The sequence below is a fragment of the Garra rufa genome, chromosome 8, assembly GCF_049309525.1.
Source record: "Garra rufa chromosome 8, GarRuf1.0, whole genome shotgun sequence".
Lineage (NCBI taxonomy): Eukaryota > Metazoa > Chordata > Actinopteri > Cypriniformes > Cyprinidae > Garra > Garra rufa.
The window spans coordinates 18,348,336-18,368,223 of record NC_133368.1 but is presented as its reverse complement, the minus strand read 5'-3'; the positions used below and the strand labels follow the sequence as shown (position 1 = coordinate 18,368,223).

Below are 19,888 nucleotides of genomic sequence, written 5' to 3'. Positions count from 1 at the left end.
ACTCTGGACTGTGTTCCCTCAGCCACCTGAGGTCGCTGTTCCCCTTGCACTGCACTCCCCTGATCGTTCACATCTGTCTTGTCATTAGCACTGATTACACCCACATCTGTTCACAATCATCTGGACTATAAGAACTCTCACTTTTCACTCCTGTTTCATGGCTGCATTGTTTTTTGTTTTGTATGATTTGTGTTCCTGATTCCTGGCCTTGTTCCCTGTTTTGTTCAGTTTGTGTTTCAGTTTATGTTTAGTGTTGCCGTGTTGGTCTTTTTGTTTGTTTAGTTTGTTTTCATTTCATTAAAATCACTCACCCTGCATTTGGACCCAGACCTCCCTTATTCCCACGTGACAGAATGCAGCCATCACAGATGGGTCCAGCGGGGAGTATTTTTTTTTTCGAGGAGGCGGCTACCCCCCGTTCTGTTCCCGAGACGGGGGGGATGTCTTTTGAGGCGGCGTCGGCCGCTCGATTTGAGTTCATCTACGCCTGCCTGGCTGAGATGGACGCTCGTAGGGCCGAGACTGCACGGATACGTCCCTGCTTTGCGGTGGGGGCGGAGAGGCTCTTCCGCGGGGAGACGGCGGTGTCCGTTGTCTCCGTTCCTGACGCGCAGGTGACCACGCCCTCTGTTCCTGACGCGGCGGTGTCCGCTATCTCCGTGCCTGATGCGGCGGTGTCCGCTATCTCCGTGCCTGAGGTGGCCGTGACCGTGCTCTCTGTTCCGGACGTGGCGGTGTTGTCCGCTATCTCCGTTCCTGACGCGCAGGTGACCACGCCCTCTGTTACTGACGCGGCGGTGTCCGCTATCTCTGTGCCTGACGCGCCGGAGACCACGATCTCTGTTCCTGACGCGGCGGCGACTGCTGTCTCTGTTCCTGACGCGGAGGCGACCGCTGTTTCTGTTCCGGACGCGGCCCTGACCGCGCTTTCTGTTCCGGACGCGGCCCTGACCGCGCTTTCTGTTCCGGACGCGGCGGTGACCGCTATCTCGGCGCCTGACGCGGAGGCGACTGCGCTCTCTGTTCCTGACGCGGAGGCGACTGCGCTCTCTGTTCCTGACACGGAGGCGACTGCGCTCTCTGTTCCGGAAGCGCCTGTGGCCTCGCTCCCTGTTCCTGACGTGGCGGTGACCGTGCCCTCTGTTCCGGACGCGCCGGTGACCGCGCCCTCTGTTCCTGACGCGACCCTGACCGCGCTTTCTGTTCCTGACGCAGCGGTGACTGCGCTGCACGGGCCTGGCCCGCCATCCCTCCCCCTGATTCACCTTCCCCCGTTCCTCCTCCCTCCAAATTTTTTGTTTGAGGGAAGGTACTGTCATGACTCTGGACTGTGTTCCCTCAGCCACCTGAGGCCGCTGTTCCCCTTGCACTGCACTCCCCTGATCGTTCACATCTGTCTTGTCATTAGCACTGATTACACCCACATCTGTTCACAATCATCTGGACTATAAGAACTCTCACTTTTCACTCCTGTTTCATGGCTGCATTGTCTTTTGTTTTGTATGTATGATTTGTGTTCCTGATTCCTGGCCTTAGACCGTGTTCCCTGTTTTGTTCAGTTTGTGTTTCAGTTTATGTTTAGTGTTGCCGTGTTGGCCTTTTTGTTTGTTTAGTTTGTTTTCATTTCATTAAAATCACTCACCCTGCATTTGGACCCAGACCTCCCTTATTCCCACGTGACATGCATATTATATGTTTATACACATGTAACATATTAGAGTTTCGTGAATCCCTAGTAGATTTACATGAATTTACCCACATGCAAAATACCTTGCTCTCAAACAAAGGGTCGTAAAAGCCCACATCATTTCGAAACCTCCCGCTTGGAATTTCAGCCTCTCTCATTGGTCAAGTCCACTTTGAGAGGTGTGACTCTTCCTAGAATATAAAAGGACCCCGCAGTGTCAGACTAACAGCACTGGAGTTCATTTTCACCCAACCATGGAACTTATCATCATGAGAATGACCACGATCAGACATCTCTCTATCTTCACTCCTGGCCGTCTCTGGATACCCAGCTCTGAAGTGGGGCCTGCAGTTCCTCAGAACTGCTTACACAGGAGAGAGACCTCTCCTAACCTCAACAGAGTCAAGAACAACCTTGGAGTTTCAAGAAATTTCAACTCCGGCCATCAAATGGAACCATCCAGGACTTCTCCAGAGGCTCCACGAGACTCTCGGTCGAATGCAAGTATAGTTTCTTCCACTAAACAGAGGTTATGTGTAAGCTATCACATGCCGCACTTTGCGTTAGAAACTGATGGTTCTTTCAGATGGTCCGCTCAGCCTCACCCCCCTTTTCCTCTACTGTTCTTGCCATCCTCCTAACCTACCCTGTATGAGTGATTGTATGTTTGTTTGTTTAGATTAGTTATATGTTAGTCGTTAGTTAATAAAACTCTTGTGCACAAATGACATGAGTCTCTGATTCTGCCTTGCAAATTAATGTCCCTTTACGATTTCCGATCAAGCTACAGGCTCTAATGCATTAATACTGTAAGAATGTTATTTTTCTGTGGCCAAGAAAATATCATTGCTTGGAGTTGATATGAAATTACCCTGAATGTTCGCTAGACGAACAGATTAATTGATGGTGATTCAATTCCGCTACAGTTACTGGCGGCTGATATAAATAATGGTAATTAATAAAAATTAATTGTAATTATTTATATACATTTCCCTTTTGAGCTAAATTCGCTACAACAGCGATCGTGAGATACGGGTTACATCACGCAAGAGGCTTCAATCTGCTGGATGCCGGCAAGTTTGAATGCCTCTGTGACGATATACACTCGGAAGCCCTGGCTGCCTTGGCTGAGAGCGTATACGCGCCTGATCGCGACGTTACAGTTTTTTCTGATTGCTTAAGCACATTTTTTGTAACAATTGGCTATTTTTGCAAAAATCTACACACAAATAAGAAAATCTTTCACCCAATTATCAAAACATTGTAGTTCTCTTGCAAAAGTGAACACAGCTAGATTAACTCTTCACACCTTCGTAAAAATGGTGTTTTCGTATCAAACAGTAAACACAAGCCATCATCTACTAAGCACACAATGTGCCAACTGCACACTGATGGTATGAATACAAAACACAGCTGGCTTTTTTTGCTTTCTCTGTGTACAGATGTCAATTTGAGGTCATACTTTTGTCATAGTGTCATGTAAACATACAAGGATCCAAACTTCAAGTATTGGTGTTTATTCACACTCATCTAAACCAAGACTAAGTCAGAACACAAAATAGTGTTACTGATAGCCATACATGTGTATAATTTTGCTAGGAGTGTGTTGGAAATTTGGTAATTGAGTGTAAGCAGTGAGTTGTGTTTAAAGTTCTGCAAAGTGTGTGTTACAAAATTGCAAACTGAGTGCAAAGCAGTGTTTGTGCTTTTAGTTTTGCAAACTCAGTGAGTGGTTTTGCTATACGTATTAATAGTTTTAGAAATTGTGCTACAAGAATCACGATTAGCGCTTAAGCATTCAGAAAAAAACTGTAATCACTAACGTGTACCGGATTTATCAACTTTAGGGTGAGTATTGATTTAACATGGATACACTTCAATGTTCTACGTGCCCAAATGTAATGAATATTATGGATGGACATCACCAATGTCCTGCTTGTCTCGGTATGGATCATCTTAGAGTGCCATTGACTGACCCGTGCCCAGAATGCTCCATTATGCCACTCGCCGTGCGTCACGCTCGTCTGGCGGGTCTAGAATCGGCATCGGATAATTTGTTACTTTTATCCAATATCACCACCGTTGATCGTAAGCATAAGCAAACATCTCAAATTGAAAAGAAGGCTAAGAAAACGCCTCGGGTTTCGTATGAAACCCTAGTTCCTCTAGAGAACGAGACGCTGCGTCAATATGCTTTGGGAACGCCTCCAGCGTGACCACACTCTGAATCACGTGTGTAATCAGTACAATAGAGAAGCGCGTGTGACGTCAGGAACCAGGAAGCTATAAAGCACATGCGGTGAATGCAGCCGGCAGCTTCTGCCACCAGGAGCGCTGCAGGGATGCCGGAATTGTGGTAGGCGACGCAGCGTCTCGTTCCCTAGAGGAACTAGGGTTTCATACGAAACCCGAGGCGTTCCCCTTCGAGAACGTCGAGCTGCGTCAATACGCTTTGGGAACAATATACCCACGCCACCAGAATTCCAAAGCCCTGCTCTGTGTGGAGCAGGTGGAACGAAAAGGGCGAAAGTAGCCCGAGTGAAGCGAGCGGCCTCAGCCTACTCGTGGAAGGGCGAAAGAAGCCCAGAGTGATTGCTGTTATTAAGCAGGAGAGTGCGGCCTTAGCCGTCTCATAAGAAGGGCGAAAGTAGCCCGAATGGAACGAGCGGCCTCAGCCTACTCGTGGAAGGGCGAAAGTAGCCCAGATTAATAACTGCTGGTCAGGCAGTAAGAGAGGGGTCTCGGCCCAATAGTAGAGGGCGAAAGTAGCCCGTGGTAAGAGAGGGGGCCTCAGCCCACCAGGGTAGAAGGGCGAAAGTAGCCCAGAGTAGATAATGCCACGCAGGCAGGGACGAGCAGCCTCAGCCAGCTAGTGTAAAGGGCGAAAGTAGCCCGTGGTAAGAGAGGGGGCCTCAGCCCACCAGGGTAGAAGGGCGAAAGTAGCCCAGAGTAGATAATGCCACGCAGGCAGGGACGAGCGGCCTCAGCCAGCTTGTGTAAAGGGTGAAAGTAGCCCGTGCTAAGAGAGGGGGCCTCAGCCCACCTGGGTATAAGGGCGAAAGTAGCCCAAGAGTAGATAATGCTGCACAGGCAGAAACGAGCGGCCTCAGCCAGCTCGTTTAAAGGGCAAAAGTAGCCCGTGGTAAGAGAGGGGGCCTCAGCCCACCTGGGTATGAGGGCGAAAATAGCCCAAGAGTAGATAATGCTGCACAGGCAGGAACGAGCGGCCTCGGCCAGCTCGTGCAAAGGGCGAAAGTAGCCTGCCGAGTAGAAAGAGCGGCCTCAGCCCACTCTTGGAAAGGGCGAAAGTAGCCCGGGTAGATAACTGCTGGTTAGGCAGAATAGAGAGGGGGGCCTCAGCCCACCCGTATAGAAGGGCCAAAGTAGCCCAAGATAAAAAAAGAGGCACAAGGCGCCCAGAAACAAAGGCGTGGATCATTCCCAGCGTTTGAAGTAACCTGCAGAGGTGTCTGTCAGGAGAACTTAGAGCCTTGGGTTCCATCAGTGAGGGAATACAGAGGACTCAGAGAAAGCAAAAATGGCATCCATAATCACCGCTTATAGGCTTACCTAGAAGCTGGAAGACTTTTGTAAGGGGACCAACCTTACAAGAAACTGTCTTCCTCCACAGCAAATCTGTGGTCGTATGCATCCAGTGCTCACACTTGGACACTTATACAAATAACTTATAGTGTTCCGGTTCCTAGAGAGAGGACAGAAGGCCTGGCGTACTACGGGCTGTGGTGCTGTAAAGGGCACCTAGGGTAAGTACCCTAATATTAGGTGCAAACTGTTTGATCAATCAAGGCAAAGAAAAGTTCATGGCCTGTTCGAAACCTCCTCGGAGGCTCGACAAGGATATACAGCACCGTAGCGTGGTGAGTGCACCAAAGGCCCCAGCCTCAGCGCACCATAGAGGAAGCATGACACCGGGGGAAGTCTCCTGAGGGAGATAGTACCGAAGGGAGTATGGAAAGCAACGAAGGACGCCACGTAGCCCTTCGGCAATAAATGTGCTTTACCGGCCGTGAGGCGGGCTTGCAAGAGGTCCAGCACTGAGACTACTGGGCAGTGAACTGGGTGCTGTATGCACTTAAAGAACAAACTAGGTCCACTTCCCGGTGTACACTTTCCTCGTAGAGGGAGCTCTGAGTTGGAGGATGGTCTCAGCAACCTCGGTTGAGAGACCGAAAGCTAGGAATTGTGCCCCCTCAGGGACCAAACCCATGACTTTCAAACTCCAGATGAGGGTGCAGGATGGCACCCTCTACTTGTGAGAGGAGATCCCTCCTGACGGTAATTCCCATAGGAGGGCCGTCTAGGAGAGGCATCAGATCTAAAGGATCCGGCCAGAACGGGGCCTACTAAGAGGAGGCGGATTCCGTCCCGGCGCACTTTCTTCAGAACTCCCAGGAGCAGAGAAATCGGGGAGAGATAGGCATACAGAGAGGGTCTCGACCGTGTCTGCAGCATGGTCCCCAGTCCCAAAGGAGCTGGACGACCAACAAGACCATAGGTCCAAGAATTCCACTACACTGGGTGGAGGTCTCGAATCCCCGGGCCTCAGCCCCTGTCTCAACAGGACGACTGCTCCCATATGAGATGTCCAGGATATGAACTGCTCTCTTTCCAGAGGAGTGTGACCTGGAACCACACAAGGGTCTGGTGTGCCGCTCGTATGAGGGGCGTGACTGCAGAGCTCCTTGAGGGTAGGAGACCGCTCACTGTGATGTGGTGCGCAACAACACACAGCAGTCTATGGGGTCTGGGAGAGAGTGTTTCCAAAGAAGAAACACGGCCTAGAACTCCAGGCGATAGAAATACCAGTAAGATGGTATGTGCTCCATAGACCCAGGGCCACACAATCACTCATGATCGGGCCCCAAACAGGAGTTAAGATCTTTCCACATGTCTAGGGGGCGGGAACAGTGCCTTGAGACCCTGATCATGTGGAGCGGGTTCGCCCCTCAGGGAGAACCACTTAATCCTGTTACCTTCCTAGGGGAAGGATGACACTGGGGGAAGTCTCCTAAGGGAGATAGTACCGAAGGGGGCATGGAAAGCAACGGCGGCCGCCATGTAGCCCTTCAGCGTAAAGTGTGTGTTACCGGCCGTAAGGCGGGCTTGCAAAGATTCCAGCACTGATCCTACTGGGCAGTGAATTGGGTGCAGTTTGCACTAACGAACAAACATGTTCCGCTTCCCGGTGTATGCTTTTCCTGTTAGAGGACCACTACAGGGAACTGCTGTACAGCAGGCCAAAAATATTATGTTGGATGCCGCTGGCAACAGACCCAATAGTGTTTCACCGTAAGTGGGCTTATCGGGTCTAGGGAAATGTTTCACAAGCAGAAACGCGGCCTAGTCTCTAGGCGATGAAAATGCCAATAGGATGGCATGTGTCGCATAGACCCAGGGCCAAAACGGTCACTCATGACCGGGCCCAGAACAGGAACCAAAGTTTTTCTCCACAAGTCTAGGGGGCGGAGCAGCGCCTTGAAACCCTGACCATGTGGAGTGGGTTTGCCCCTCGGGGAGAACCCTTTGGTCCTGAGCCGACGGTGTTTCACTGCTAGCCTAATTTGACTCTCGACTGAGGTGAGGAATGACCGAACCAAGCAGGAGACAGATGTGTCTGCATTGTAGTCAGATCCCCCCTAGGCTGGCATAAGGTACACTTTTGCCCCAAAAGCGAACACTAGAAAGGCGAACTCTCTGAAAAAGAAGAGGAGCCACCTCGATGGCCACCTACTTCAAGAGAGTTTCACTTCTTCTTGCAAAACCACAACCTGCAGGGTTTTTTTTTTTTTTACGCAGGACCCACATAGACAGATTTGACAGAAGTTTCACGCTGCCAAAATGTTCTACTAAGGAGATCAGTCTCTCGAGGTTGACCTCTGATGCAATAAGAAGAGGCGAGCCCCTCCGTGCCTCTACGTAAAACGGGCGGATGTAATGAGAGAGGCTCATGAGAGACTGCTGCGCCCTGAAGCACCGCGGTGGCAGGGCTAGCAGGCCAGTCTCTGGAGGGCACCGGGGTAAATTGAACTGCCCCGGGGGGCCTGCCCACAGAAGCCCTGAATCTGTCAGGGCCTCTTCGTCGAGGACTTCTCGCCTGCGGAACGATCCTCAGGTCGACCTTAGGCTTGGGAGACCCCGACTTCTTCAGGTTCCTGGATCACAGGCTCCAGGATACTAGTCGAAGTGGTCACTCATGACCACCCCTTATGTTGTGATGGAGGCACTCGTCGTTAGCTATGCGACGACCAAGAGTCCTCAACACAGCGTCTTGGACAGGAACCATAGTTTCTTCCACATGTCTAAAGCCCGAAAGGCTCGCCGCGTGACCTTGAGCATGTGAAATAGGTTGCCCCTCGGGGAAAAACCGTTGGACCTGAGTCACCACTGGGAGAGTCTCATATACAGCAGGCCAAAGGGAATACGTTGGACGCAGCTGCCTCCAGACCCAACAGTTTACTAAGAAACTGTATAACCGTGAGTGACTGGCCTTATCTCACTCTCTCGACTGCCATGGGGACCGATTCAAATCGAGCAGGAGACAAATGTGACTGCATCGTGGTCAAATCCCACATTACACCTAGATAAGTGGTCCTCAGTAATGGAGGAAGCACACTTCCCTAGGTATTTATAGTCTTAACCCCAACTTTCCATGTAGACGAAAACAACATCTCGATGCTGAATTGCCACATGCTCAGAAAGAGCATAATAAACGTCATTATAATTATTATAATTAAGTATATGGATGCCCTGGAATCACAAAGGAGCCAGAGAAGCATCCACAAACTTATAGGAAAGTGCAGGGTGAGAATGCAATAAATGGCCAAAGCAGAGGCTGCTCCGCCCAGTAGCCTAAAATAGTTTTAATTCCTCAGAATTAAAACTATGGGAGCAGAGCTACACATTCAACTTCACACATTTAAGGGAAAAAGTTTTTGACATTGCTTTTGAATGAACACATTTGTGAATGAACATATTTATGAATGAACACATTTATGAATGAACGCAGCCGCTCCCTCAAGAACGGCTGTGAGTGCTCAGCTCCCCAGCAAGCTACGCATCAATCGCGTGAATCCCCGCCCTCTATTTTTAAAGGCGAGAGCAGGGAGAAACAAACGATCAATACATAGTCTGCTCATATGCATACAGCGTCAATCTCCTCGGAGAAAGACAGCTGTAGCAGCGCGAATTCTCACTAGAGAGAGAGAGAGCGCGCTTGGGAGCGAAGCTACGCGCTCTGAATCAAGGGACGAAGTACCGCAGTGCGGGCTTCGGAACCCCGAAACAGAACGCGCTATATTTGGGGACGTGTAACCCCCGCGAACACAGCGCCCGTCCTGCCTCGGCAAAACGGGACCGAGCCGCGGGGAAAACACTACAGGCAGTCAGCTCCCTCGAGAACTGACTCCTATGCTTCACTCCCAGACAGACAAAACAGAAATCGTGTGAATCCCTGCTCATAAAGAGACGAGGAACGGGGAACACGCTTTCTAAATTGCCTGCTTATTTTGTTTTGGACATATTCCCTCAAAAGAAAGCCGTGCAAACTGGCACGAAAAACAGGGAATACAAGACACACACAGAGCGCGACTGAAAGACAGAAGCTGCCCGCTGCATTCACCGCCTGTACTTTATAGCTTCCTGGTTCCTGACGTCACCCACCCGTAACGTCACACACGCTTCTCTATTGGACTGATTACACACGTGATTCAGAGCGTGGTCACGCTGGAGGCGTTCCCAAAGCGTATTGACGCAGCTCGACGTTCCCGAAGGGGAACTAGATCTTCTGATTTAGCACGCAAAGTCGATCAGCTGTCTTCTGCAGTTGAGTTGTTATTGCCGCTTCTGGCTAAAACTCAGCCTAAAACGGACGCACGAGAGGAAGTTCAGACTGAGTTATGTATGACATCGCCACCAACCATGCATACAGGACAGGATTTGGAAGTGATGTCAGTGGCTGCCATCAAACCATTCCAGATGTTACTGCAGGTGCTGAGGAGAATCTGCCTGCAGATCAATCACAGCATTCTGGCAGTGAGACCATATCTGAGAAGTCAGGTGGGTCATCTTCAGTTGTTGCATCCCTGGAAGGAACATTAAAAGCTATGCTTGCCCGCATCAATCTAGATCCCTCTCAACCAGCAGTGGGTTCTAATAATATTTTTCTGCATCGTGCACAGAGAACATCATTTACAATGCCTCAGTGCAATGATTTTACATCTGTATTGGTGTCTGCATTACAAAATTCAACGAAGGTTACACGTCCCGATCAGTTAGCCCGCATACTGGCTGTAATGCAAGACCAAGAGACAGTAGGACTTAGTAGCATGCCACCTATAGAATCTAGTGTGGCAGCGCTTATTGTATCTCCCGATGAGGCGCTTCGTGAGAATGTACGTTGCTCCAATGTAGAGTGTAGGCGCACTAATGAATTAGTTGTCTCGTGCATACAATGCTACAGCGAGCCTTGGCCGTGTTTCTAATTCTTTGGCACACATGCTTGTGGCTCTACACTCCTCTCTGAGAGAAACTTCATCTGACCCATTGGTGACAGACTTAACTGAGCTTACATTGCAGACTATGGGAGTTATTGCCAATCACTGTGGAACAGCCTTGGGTACTCTTGTACAAGCACGACGACAAGTTTGGTTGGCCCAGTTTGTGCGGCAGCAACCTGGGCTTTACAGATTGAATGTGACTCCCTTGCCGGCAGCGTGTGCTGCAGTGCTTTCTGCCTGCCCAGATGCTTCGCAGGGGGATCCCTCGTGACTGCGTAGGTATTCGTCTTCCACTAGTGCTTTAGCACTGCCTCTGGCGGTCTGGAGCGAAAGGAAATAGAACGCTGGTTACGAATGTAACTGTGGTTCTATGACTAAGTGGAAGACCGCCAGAGTCTCTGGTCACTCGGTATTGCGAGAATGATCTAAGAGATCGAGGTGACGTGCTAAGGGTTTATTATAGTTCAAGACACGTCACTGGTCACGAGGTGACAACTTTATTATTCGGTTCTCGCAAGGAGTATTCCATTGGTGCCCCCCCCCCCCCAGTTTCCATTGTTTTACCTCAATTACAATGGTTAGAACTTTGTGGATTTTTTTTTATGAAAGATCAAAAGGATAATTGATGCAGATTTATTTTCACATCCTCCTTATCTCATATTTACCAAGGGTGTCAATATTAGTGGAGGGCACTGTATATGGCTAAGCGTGGGTCTACTATATGTATGTGGGTGATCGATTGACATTATGGCCTCATTTTGTGCATAGTTTTCAAGGCACATTTGTCCTAATTTACAAAAATCATCAATACAATATTGAATATCTGTTGATCTCTGATACTGATACAACACCGATTTCTCTCCATTACTTTTAAATATTGATTAAACCATACAAGCATAAAATCAACTTCAGCAATTATATTCTTCTTGATTAAAGCTAGAAGCAGACAGTCTATTTAAAAAAATTCTATTCTAAAAATTCTAAAATCTATTTCCTACTATTAAGAGCCCTACAAATACTTGATATACACAGACAAGTAGACAATTTGGGGACACACACCAGCTCCTACAATAATTCCACAACCATATGATCCATTAAGTTGAAAATTGGTATCCATCTCATTTAGTGGACGTCCTAACATATATATGACTCCTCTACATTAAACAAAAATTTGGCCACGAGCACCAAATTGTAGTGGATAAAAATTGACACATTTGTGCATTGTGTGAAAATTATCATGTATACCCATTTTTGTGGAAATTATTATTTTTTTATCTGTAGCTAGCAGCTGAGTGTCACCAGGAGATCCTAAATAAAGCATGAAGCTGCACTGGAGATCGGGTGAGCTGAAAAGCAGAGAGAACGGCAGAGGGAATGAAAAGAGATAGCGGGATAAATGAGCAGCAGAGAAGGAGGTTTATAGCGCTGCCTCTCTTTGTGTGCATAGACAGGATGGGGGCAAAAGGGCACAAACTGGAGGCAGATTACAGATGACGGCATACAGCATCTATCTATGAATATCACCCAACTGAGAGCCATGGGATATTTCTGCTGTAAGCCAGGAGTGAATGGGACAAACCATTGTGCTGATGGGTTTTTACAGCAATATTACACTAATTCTGTTCCTCTGGGAGACTTTATTTAAGGAAATTTAAGGAAATGTATTTAATCTCAACCCAAATTGTATTATTCATTCATGCATTAATTTATCTAAAATATTCCTTAGTAGTGTTTGCTATGGGGAAACATCACAAATACTATTGCTCATAGCTGTGGTTAGTAATTTGAACAAACCCAAAACCCCGAAGTATTACATTTAAGTATGTAACTGTGATATATGAACATAAATGTTTCCCCAAATCCTGCAGCTTCTAGGCTACTTTTATAACTGACATTTTAAACATTTTGTTTGTCCTTCAGGTCATGTCATGCCATTAATTTTGCCTGGTGGATGATAAAATGGTAAAAATATCCAATAGATTTAAATTAAAAATTAAATATACCATGTGCCATACTGTATGTAAAGACTAGGAAATCTAGACTTGGATGTGGGCTCTTTACTATCTATAACACACAAGCAACACATAATATCAATCTTAAATAATTTGCATAATGCTATAGCAAACTTATTTCGACACGTTAGGTATAACCGCTGACATTTTCAGGAAATATAAAAATCAATTTTTTATTGTGGAGTGAACAGAAGCATTTAACTGTCACACAAACCACACATTTCCTGAAGGATGTAAAACTGCCTCAAACCATTAAGCATTAAAACAAATTAGAAGACATGGAAGGAGATGCCAGATCTTTGGTAAAATGTACAGTAAATGTTTCTTGAAAAGAGAAATATACATCAGTGAATGCAGGGAGGGAAGGAGCAGGTGATGGCCTTCAGTGTGCTGAATGGTGGCATAACTCAAACACACCAGATGAATGTGGCATGTTTTGCTCTAACAGCTCTCTGGGATTTCATTATGTAACTTGAATGTCTCTATATATTCCACAAACAAAGACCTTATTCTCTGCAATGAGACAGATAGAGGGATGAAAACTCTTCCCCAGACAGCGAGTTCTAGCGCTCCACTGCAGAAACACAAAACGCGTTCAGGAACTGCTCACAAATGATGATCTCGGCAACCCGCAACTTATTATCATTCATACAGGTACGAATGACCTCCATAGTTTAAATGAAGGTACAGCCAAGGCAATGCATGAGATGGCAGAGAAAGCCTCACAGACATTCCCCACTTCACGTGTACTGCTCTCAGCCTTGCTCCCACGGCTCGACGTCCCACCCGCTGTGATTGATAAGATCAACGAAGAGGTCCGTCACTCCTGTTCCAGTCTGCCCAATGTGCACCTAGTCCATCATAACTCTATAAGACCATGGGGTCAGGATCTTTGCAAAAACTATCAAAGATGTTGCCCTTGGACGCTTCCCAACTGCTGGCTATAAAGGTGCAAAAAGTAATGTAAGAATGCAGCCGTTCGAGCCATCTGGACCTTCATCTCACTCAAGACCACCACAAGAATTTCACAGACTACCCATGACTTCAGGATGGTCTCACAGACAGCAAGAAAGGCAGCAATACACTGAAAGCCTGTCCCAACGCCGTGGACCATCCCAGCAGACACCCAGCTATGCCCAGGTACTATCACAGCAGACACTGTCAGCAGCAGCTCAGGAACTTTCCAATAGTGATGTTGGAGAGATTAAACGTCTGCTAAGCCTTATCTGCAACAAAATGCTCAACTAAAATTTACAATGACTGATAACAACACAATAATTATTATCAATGTGATTACCTATTATTTTCGATTAATGTTTTTGTTATTACTATATTATTATTGTTATTATTTTAAGTCATTAGAATTAGTTTGACTACCTTTTTTACTTGCTCCACTATTACTATTACTTAATTTAATTTATTTATTTATCTATTTGAATGAATTTATTTTTTTTATTTTTGGTTTGTTTGCTTTTGCCTCCAGATGAACAGCAGTATTGCTTAATTGTTGATCATATCAAAATGTTAAATATTAGCTTTTGGAATATTCAGGGTTTGTGCTCCAAAACATTTGGATTAAAAAGCACAAACACAGATTTTTTAAACAGCATCACAAATGTTGACATCCTAATTCTAACAGAAACATGGTGTAGATCAGATGTGTTCACTCAGTGTCCTGCAAGTTACTCTGAAATCATAGTGCCCTCCTGGAAACTCAACTCAATACATCGTGGTAGAGATTCTGGTGGTTTAGTCATATGGATAAAAAAATACCTTGCTCCTTTTACATCACCAGTAAAGCAAGGCAAAAATCACATTTGGTTAAAATTAGATAAAAGCTTTGGAATTCTAGATAGAGACATTTTTATCTGTGGAATATATATTCCTCCATCAGATTCCCCATACTATGACGATGAAGTATTTTACATATTACAAGAAGAAATTAATCAATATCAAACTCTGGGGAAAATTTTACTATGTGGAGATTTAAATGCTCAAACTGGTTCAGAATTAGACTATATTGATAATTCAGGAGACAAACATGTGTTCACACATATACCCCAAGATCTCTTCAATACTCTACCTAGAAGAAATAACCAGGATACTGGAGTCAATAGGCATGGGAAAGAGGTAGCCCACCTTTGTCAAACTTTAGGTCTTTATATACTCAATGGTAGAATCAAAGGAGATTCCTGTGGACAATTTACCTATAGCTCAAATCTCGGGAACAGTGTTGTAGATTATGCCATATCAAATATAAGCCCCTCCCATTTCAATGCATTTATCGTCAAAGCTCAGTCACCCCTGTCTGATCACAGCCAGATAAATCTTTTCATTAAAGGCGAAAACATCAGATCAAGAGAAATTCATAAAAAGCCAATTCATCTACATAAACTTAAAAAACCGTATAGATGGACTCATAGTGCTGCTGAAACATACTTTAAAGTATTGAAGTCAAATGAAATAGTTAATTCCATAACACTGTTTAACAATTCAACATATGATAATAATTGGAAAGGAATAAATTTAGCAATTAAACATATTAATGAATTTTTTGAAAATATAGCAAAAAAGGCCAATTTAAATGAAACTACTACATATAAACACAAAAATAGAGCTAAACAAAAACCTTCTGAAAAGTGGTTTGACCATGACTGTAAAACAATGAGACAAGAGTTACGATTAATTTCAAATCAAAAACATAGAGATCCAGTCAATTTAGAATTACGCTTAAAGCACTCAGAACTTCTCAAACGATACAAAAACACACTGAGACAAAAGAAATTGGATTATTATAACAACACACTTCAGAAGATTGAAAACACAATTGATCAGGGTCAGTTCTGGAGCACTTGGAACAGTCTAAATAATACAAAGCCACAAGAACTAGCCATACAAGATGGTCAAATTTGTTAAGATTATTTTGAGAAGTTCTATTCACATCAAACTGACCCTCTGACTAATCCCAACCAGTTAAAAGTCCTTGAAAATTTGAATGCTCTTGAATCGTGTATCAAAACCAACCAAAATCCAATAGATTATCCAATAACCCAACAAGAACTTAATGGAAAACTGAAATCCCTCAAATGTAAGAAATCCTGTGGCCCTGACAACATAAAAAATGAGATGCTTAAAAACAGCTCTCCTGAATTTCAGACTGCATTACTCAAACTTTTTAATATGATTTTGAATTCAGGCATTTTCCCTGAGGTCTGGAATACAGGACTCATCTCTCCTATCTTTAAAAGTGGAGACAAAACCGATCCTAATAACTACAGAGGGATATGTGTTACCAGTAATCTGGGAAAAGTATTTTGCTCTATAATCAACTCTCGAATCTCATCTTTCTTAATGCAGCACAATGTCATCAGCAAATCTCAAATTGGCTTCCTTCCTAAACATCGAACCACTGACCATATTCACACACTACACACATTAATAAATGAACATGTACACCAAAAGAAAGATGGAAAAACATATGCATGCTTCGTAGATTTTAAGAAGGCTTTTGACTCCATTTGGCATAATGGACTGTTTTATAAAATCATTCAAAGTGGCATAGGAGGTAAAATATATGACTTAATTAAAAACATGTATAACCAAAATAAATGTGCAGTAAAAATTGGACAGCAAAGGACTGATTATTTTTCTCAACAGCGAGGAGTGAGACAGGGCTGCTGCCTCAGCCCAACTTTATTTAACATATCAATGAACTGGCAGATCTACTGGATCAATCAAACAGTCCTGGAATACAATTATTTGACACAGAAGTCAAATATTTACTATATGCAGATGACTTGCTAATTTTATCTAAAACACCTGAAGGTCTCCAGAACAACCTTGACATTTTGACTAAATTCTGCCATGATTGGACCTTAGAAGTCAACATCCAAAAAACTAAGATTATGATATTTCAGAAAAAAAACAGAAATCTAGAACATAAACATATTTACTTTAAACAACACCACACTACAACATGTTTTACAATATAGCTATCTTGGTCTAGTTTTAACTCCCACAGGAAATTTCAATGTGGCAATAAAAACATTACTTGTAAAAGCCCGCAGAGCACTGCATGCCATATGAACAAAATTATTCAAAATAAATATCCCCATCAGAATTTGGACAAAGATTTTCGATAGTGTCATACTGCCTATTGCCCTGTATGGAAGCGAGATCTGGGGCCCAGCTAGTAACTACAGCCATAAAGATTGGAACAAACACCCTTTAGAAGTTCTGCATGTGGAGTTCTGCAGAAGTATCCTTCATTTCCACAGAAACACACCTAATAACGCCTGCAGAGCTGAGCTAGGCCGTCTTCCCCTAAATCTAATCATTAAAAAAGAGTTTTAAAGTTTTGGATCCACTTAAACTCTAGTTCCGAAGATTCTCTTCATTTTAAAGCACTAAAAACACAAAAAATGTGTGCTCAAAAAAGTCATCTTTGTGTAATGGTGTCCAATCTGACTAACAAGGCACTCAATATCACCAAACTTGAGAAACATGGAGGAATAAAAGAAATTCTAAATGAAGAAAAGGAGACATACATACAACATTGGAAAGAACAGACCAAAGACCAAAGTCGTCTCCAATGTTATGTGAAACTCAACAGAGAGTACAGTCTAGCTGAGTATCTGGTCTCAGTCAGGAATATAACACACAGACATTTACTGACCAAATACAGACTGTGTGACCACCAGCTAGCCATAGACAGAGGACGGCATAAAAGACATGGTTACCTAAAGAAGAGCGAATCTGTAACGAATGTAGATCAGGAGCAGTTTAGGCAGGAACACTTTCTCCTCCACTGTGACAAATACACATCCCTAAGAGACTCACTGTACAGTCAAATACAGCAGATTATTCCTGAGTTCCAGTCACTCCATGAAAATAACAAATTAAAAATACTACTTGGTGAAGGACCTACTTCCTCTTTGGTAGCACAACATATTTACAAATGTCACCAAATAAGAAGTAAAGAGTGAACACATCTGCATTAGTAGAACCATTAATGTGTATATAAATATATATATATGAATGAATTTTTTTTTTTTTTATGGATGTATATTATATGTATTTTTGTTTTGATTTTATTCTGCTGTATACAATGCTTTGGCAATATGTACCCAAGTATGTCATGCCAATAAAGCAATATGAATTGAATTGAATTGAATTGAATTGAATTGAATTGAATTGATGAAAACTGAAGATTTTACACAATAACAATAATTAATAATAATAACAATAATGAACAGTAACTAACAGTATGTTTTAATCTTTACCACCTATTCTTGTGAAATGGTAATCTAAAAAAATCTATTAAAATACATTCACATTTTAACAAAGTCTAAATTCTATTGATGGACAGACAAACAGATGCTTTCAGTATTTTAAAGGTATGTTTTGCCATCTCACAAACTAAACTTGTGCTGTCCTTGTGCATTTGTGGTTAATATTTGTCTATAATAGTTTAGCTCAACTAAAAATAACAACCAACCAAAACCAACACAACTAACAAATTGTCAGTTCATCATCTTGCCCTTCTCCTAGAGAAATTGCTAGCTTTCAAATGTGGCTGTAAAAAACCACAAAACTTGTACCACTGCAGTGACAAATACCATATTGCATTGAGTCAGAAAATACTCTCTCTCTTTTATTAGGGATGAGATGCAAACTAAGTCACTTTCTATATGAAATAGCAGCTTGTAAAAGAATACCTTGCATTTATCATAATGTGTGGAGTTCAGGAAATACTTAGAACAGGCAGAACATTTAATGTTTGGTGTGTGTCAGTGCTACTGAAGTGCAGATTTATGGCTCTGTCTAGGAGAATTTTTAGAATTTAGGAGATTTTAAGAAAACGGCTTTTAAAAATATGTATTGTAATTGAAATCTATTGACACAAATAGATAAAGTGCTATAAAAGAAACACTTAACAGTGTCTTTTGGATGTTTTCTTTCCACTAGTCTGAAAAAACACAAAAAACAAAAAACTCAAAATCTCAAACTTGACAGGTGCATGAAAAAACAATGTTTTTGCCTGCAGTGTCTCCCCTTAAAAAATTACATTAATACTGTGAAAATGTTTCATTGTGTATAGTGTACGTCCTTGAGGCACGCTTATTTCCCATGAGGACAGGGATTCCCATGTGAAAAGTTAAGTTTCTAATTTAAAGAGAGTAATGGGGCTGATGGAAAATTTAACCATTCATTTCTAGGTAACCACACATACTATTAATCCCATAAATACAGAAAATTCAACTAGCCACAGACGTTTTGGTTATGAGGACAACAAATTATTGCTTACAAAAAAAAAAAAACTGCTATTTTTGTTTGTGTTTCTTGTCATTGTCTTTCTAATAAATGCATATTTGTGTTGTTGAGATTGCCATGGCTGCTGATTGGATCATGTGATTAGTGTCATTAATGTGATCATGGAGCACTCGTCTGAACAAAAACACACACTCACCCGTCCAGCCTGACATCTGGTAGACTCCTGTTAAGTGCAATCATGTCACTGGCCATCAGGTTGAACTGATTGATTTTAAAGAGCTCTTTCATCTTCTCCTGCTCTTCTTTGGGAATTGTCACTGCCTTCCCCATTTCACCTGGAGCCTCATGGGTGCGGGACATCACAGCTGAAACACAAAGCATGGCGACAGTCAGTGGGGAATATTTATATAAATTGCATAGCACTCTGTTCAAACCATGTGCCCATATATTTGCTCCACATGTTTTCTCTCATTTTGGTTTGTTAGAAAAAGTGTCAGCTATGACATCTACAAAAGTGTAATGTGCAATTCAATTTCAGTTGACGTTACAAACCCTTCTCCAACCACCTGTCATATAGACATCAATTGTCAGCCTTTCAGTATACATTTAAAAAAAAATCCAATTGTACAAAATTTTCATTATTTCTTGTTTAACATTAGTTTCCCTTAAAAGTTAATATTTGCAATTTACTATTATTTTTATTTTTTAATTTACATATGGAAATAAAACTGATTGCAAAAACTGTTTCATGTTGACTTAAATATAAGATAAAGGGACTACAAATTAAAATAACTATAGTATAAATAGAAATGAATATATAAATGAATATAAATAATAGTAAAGTAAATAATAATAATTACAAATTTAAATGAAGCTCAGAAAAGCACAAAAACATACACTGTCTGTACACTGATATACCTGTATGGTTTGGTTTGAATTAAACACAAAGCAGATTTTCAGCTGCAGCAAAAACCCGTCTAAACTGGCAGCAGTGTTCTGAACCATTGATCCATGTTATAGGATCTGTCAACACAGACACTTTCTGTCCTTGGAATTTGACTTAACACTGTTATCAAACAGAGACTACAAAGACAGCAAGCAAATCAACACGAACACTTTCAGGCAAAAACACAATCAACATTTTTTTTTTTTTTTTTATCATGCGTTATTTACATATAATGCATGTGAATATTAGTAAAATGGTATTTAAATATTTACTTTTTTGATCAAAGCTATGAAGGTTTTTTTTAGCATATGCAATACAATTATGAATGAAAGATGTATACAAATATGCTTTCTCCAAAAGCTTGATGTATTATATTTTATACTCACAACTGATTTTTTTTTTCTTTTTCTAAAAGATTTAAGGATAATCAAGTAAACCTAACTTGCCTCAGGTC

The 19,888-nt window shown here is 43.0% G+C and overlaps 1 protein-coding gene across 1 annotated transcript in view; it reads right to left on the bottom strand.

Annotated features, from left to right (window-relative positions):
* Nucleotides 1–19,888, bottom strand: part of galnt13 (polypeptide N-acetylgalactosaminyltransferase 13) — a 107,466-nt gene that overhangs the window by 41,134 nt on the left and 46,444 nt on the right. Inside the window, exon 3 of the mRNA XM_073845698.1 lies at nucleotides 18,685–18,853. Coding sequence (XP_073701799.1) covers nucleotides 18,685–18,853 — 169 coding nt within the window. The remainder of the gene's footprint in view (nucleotides 1–18,684; nucleotides 18,854–19,888) is intronic.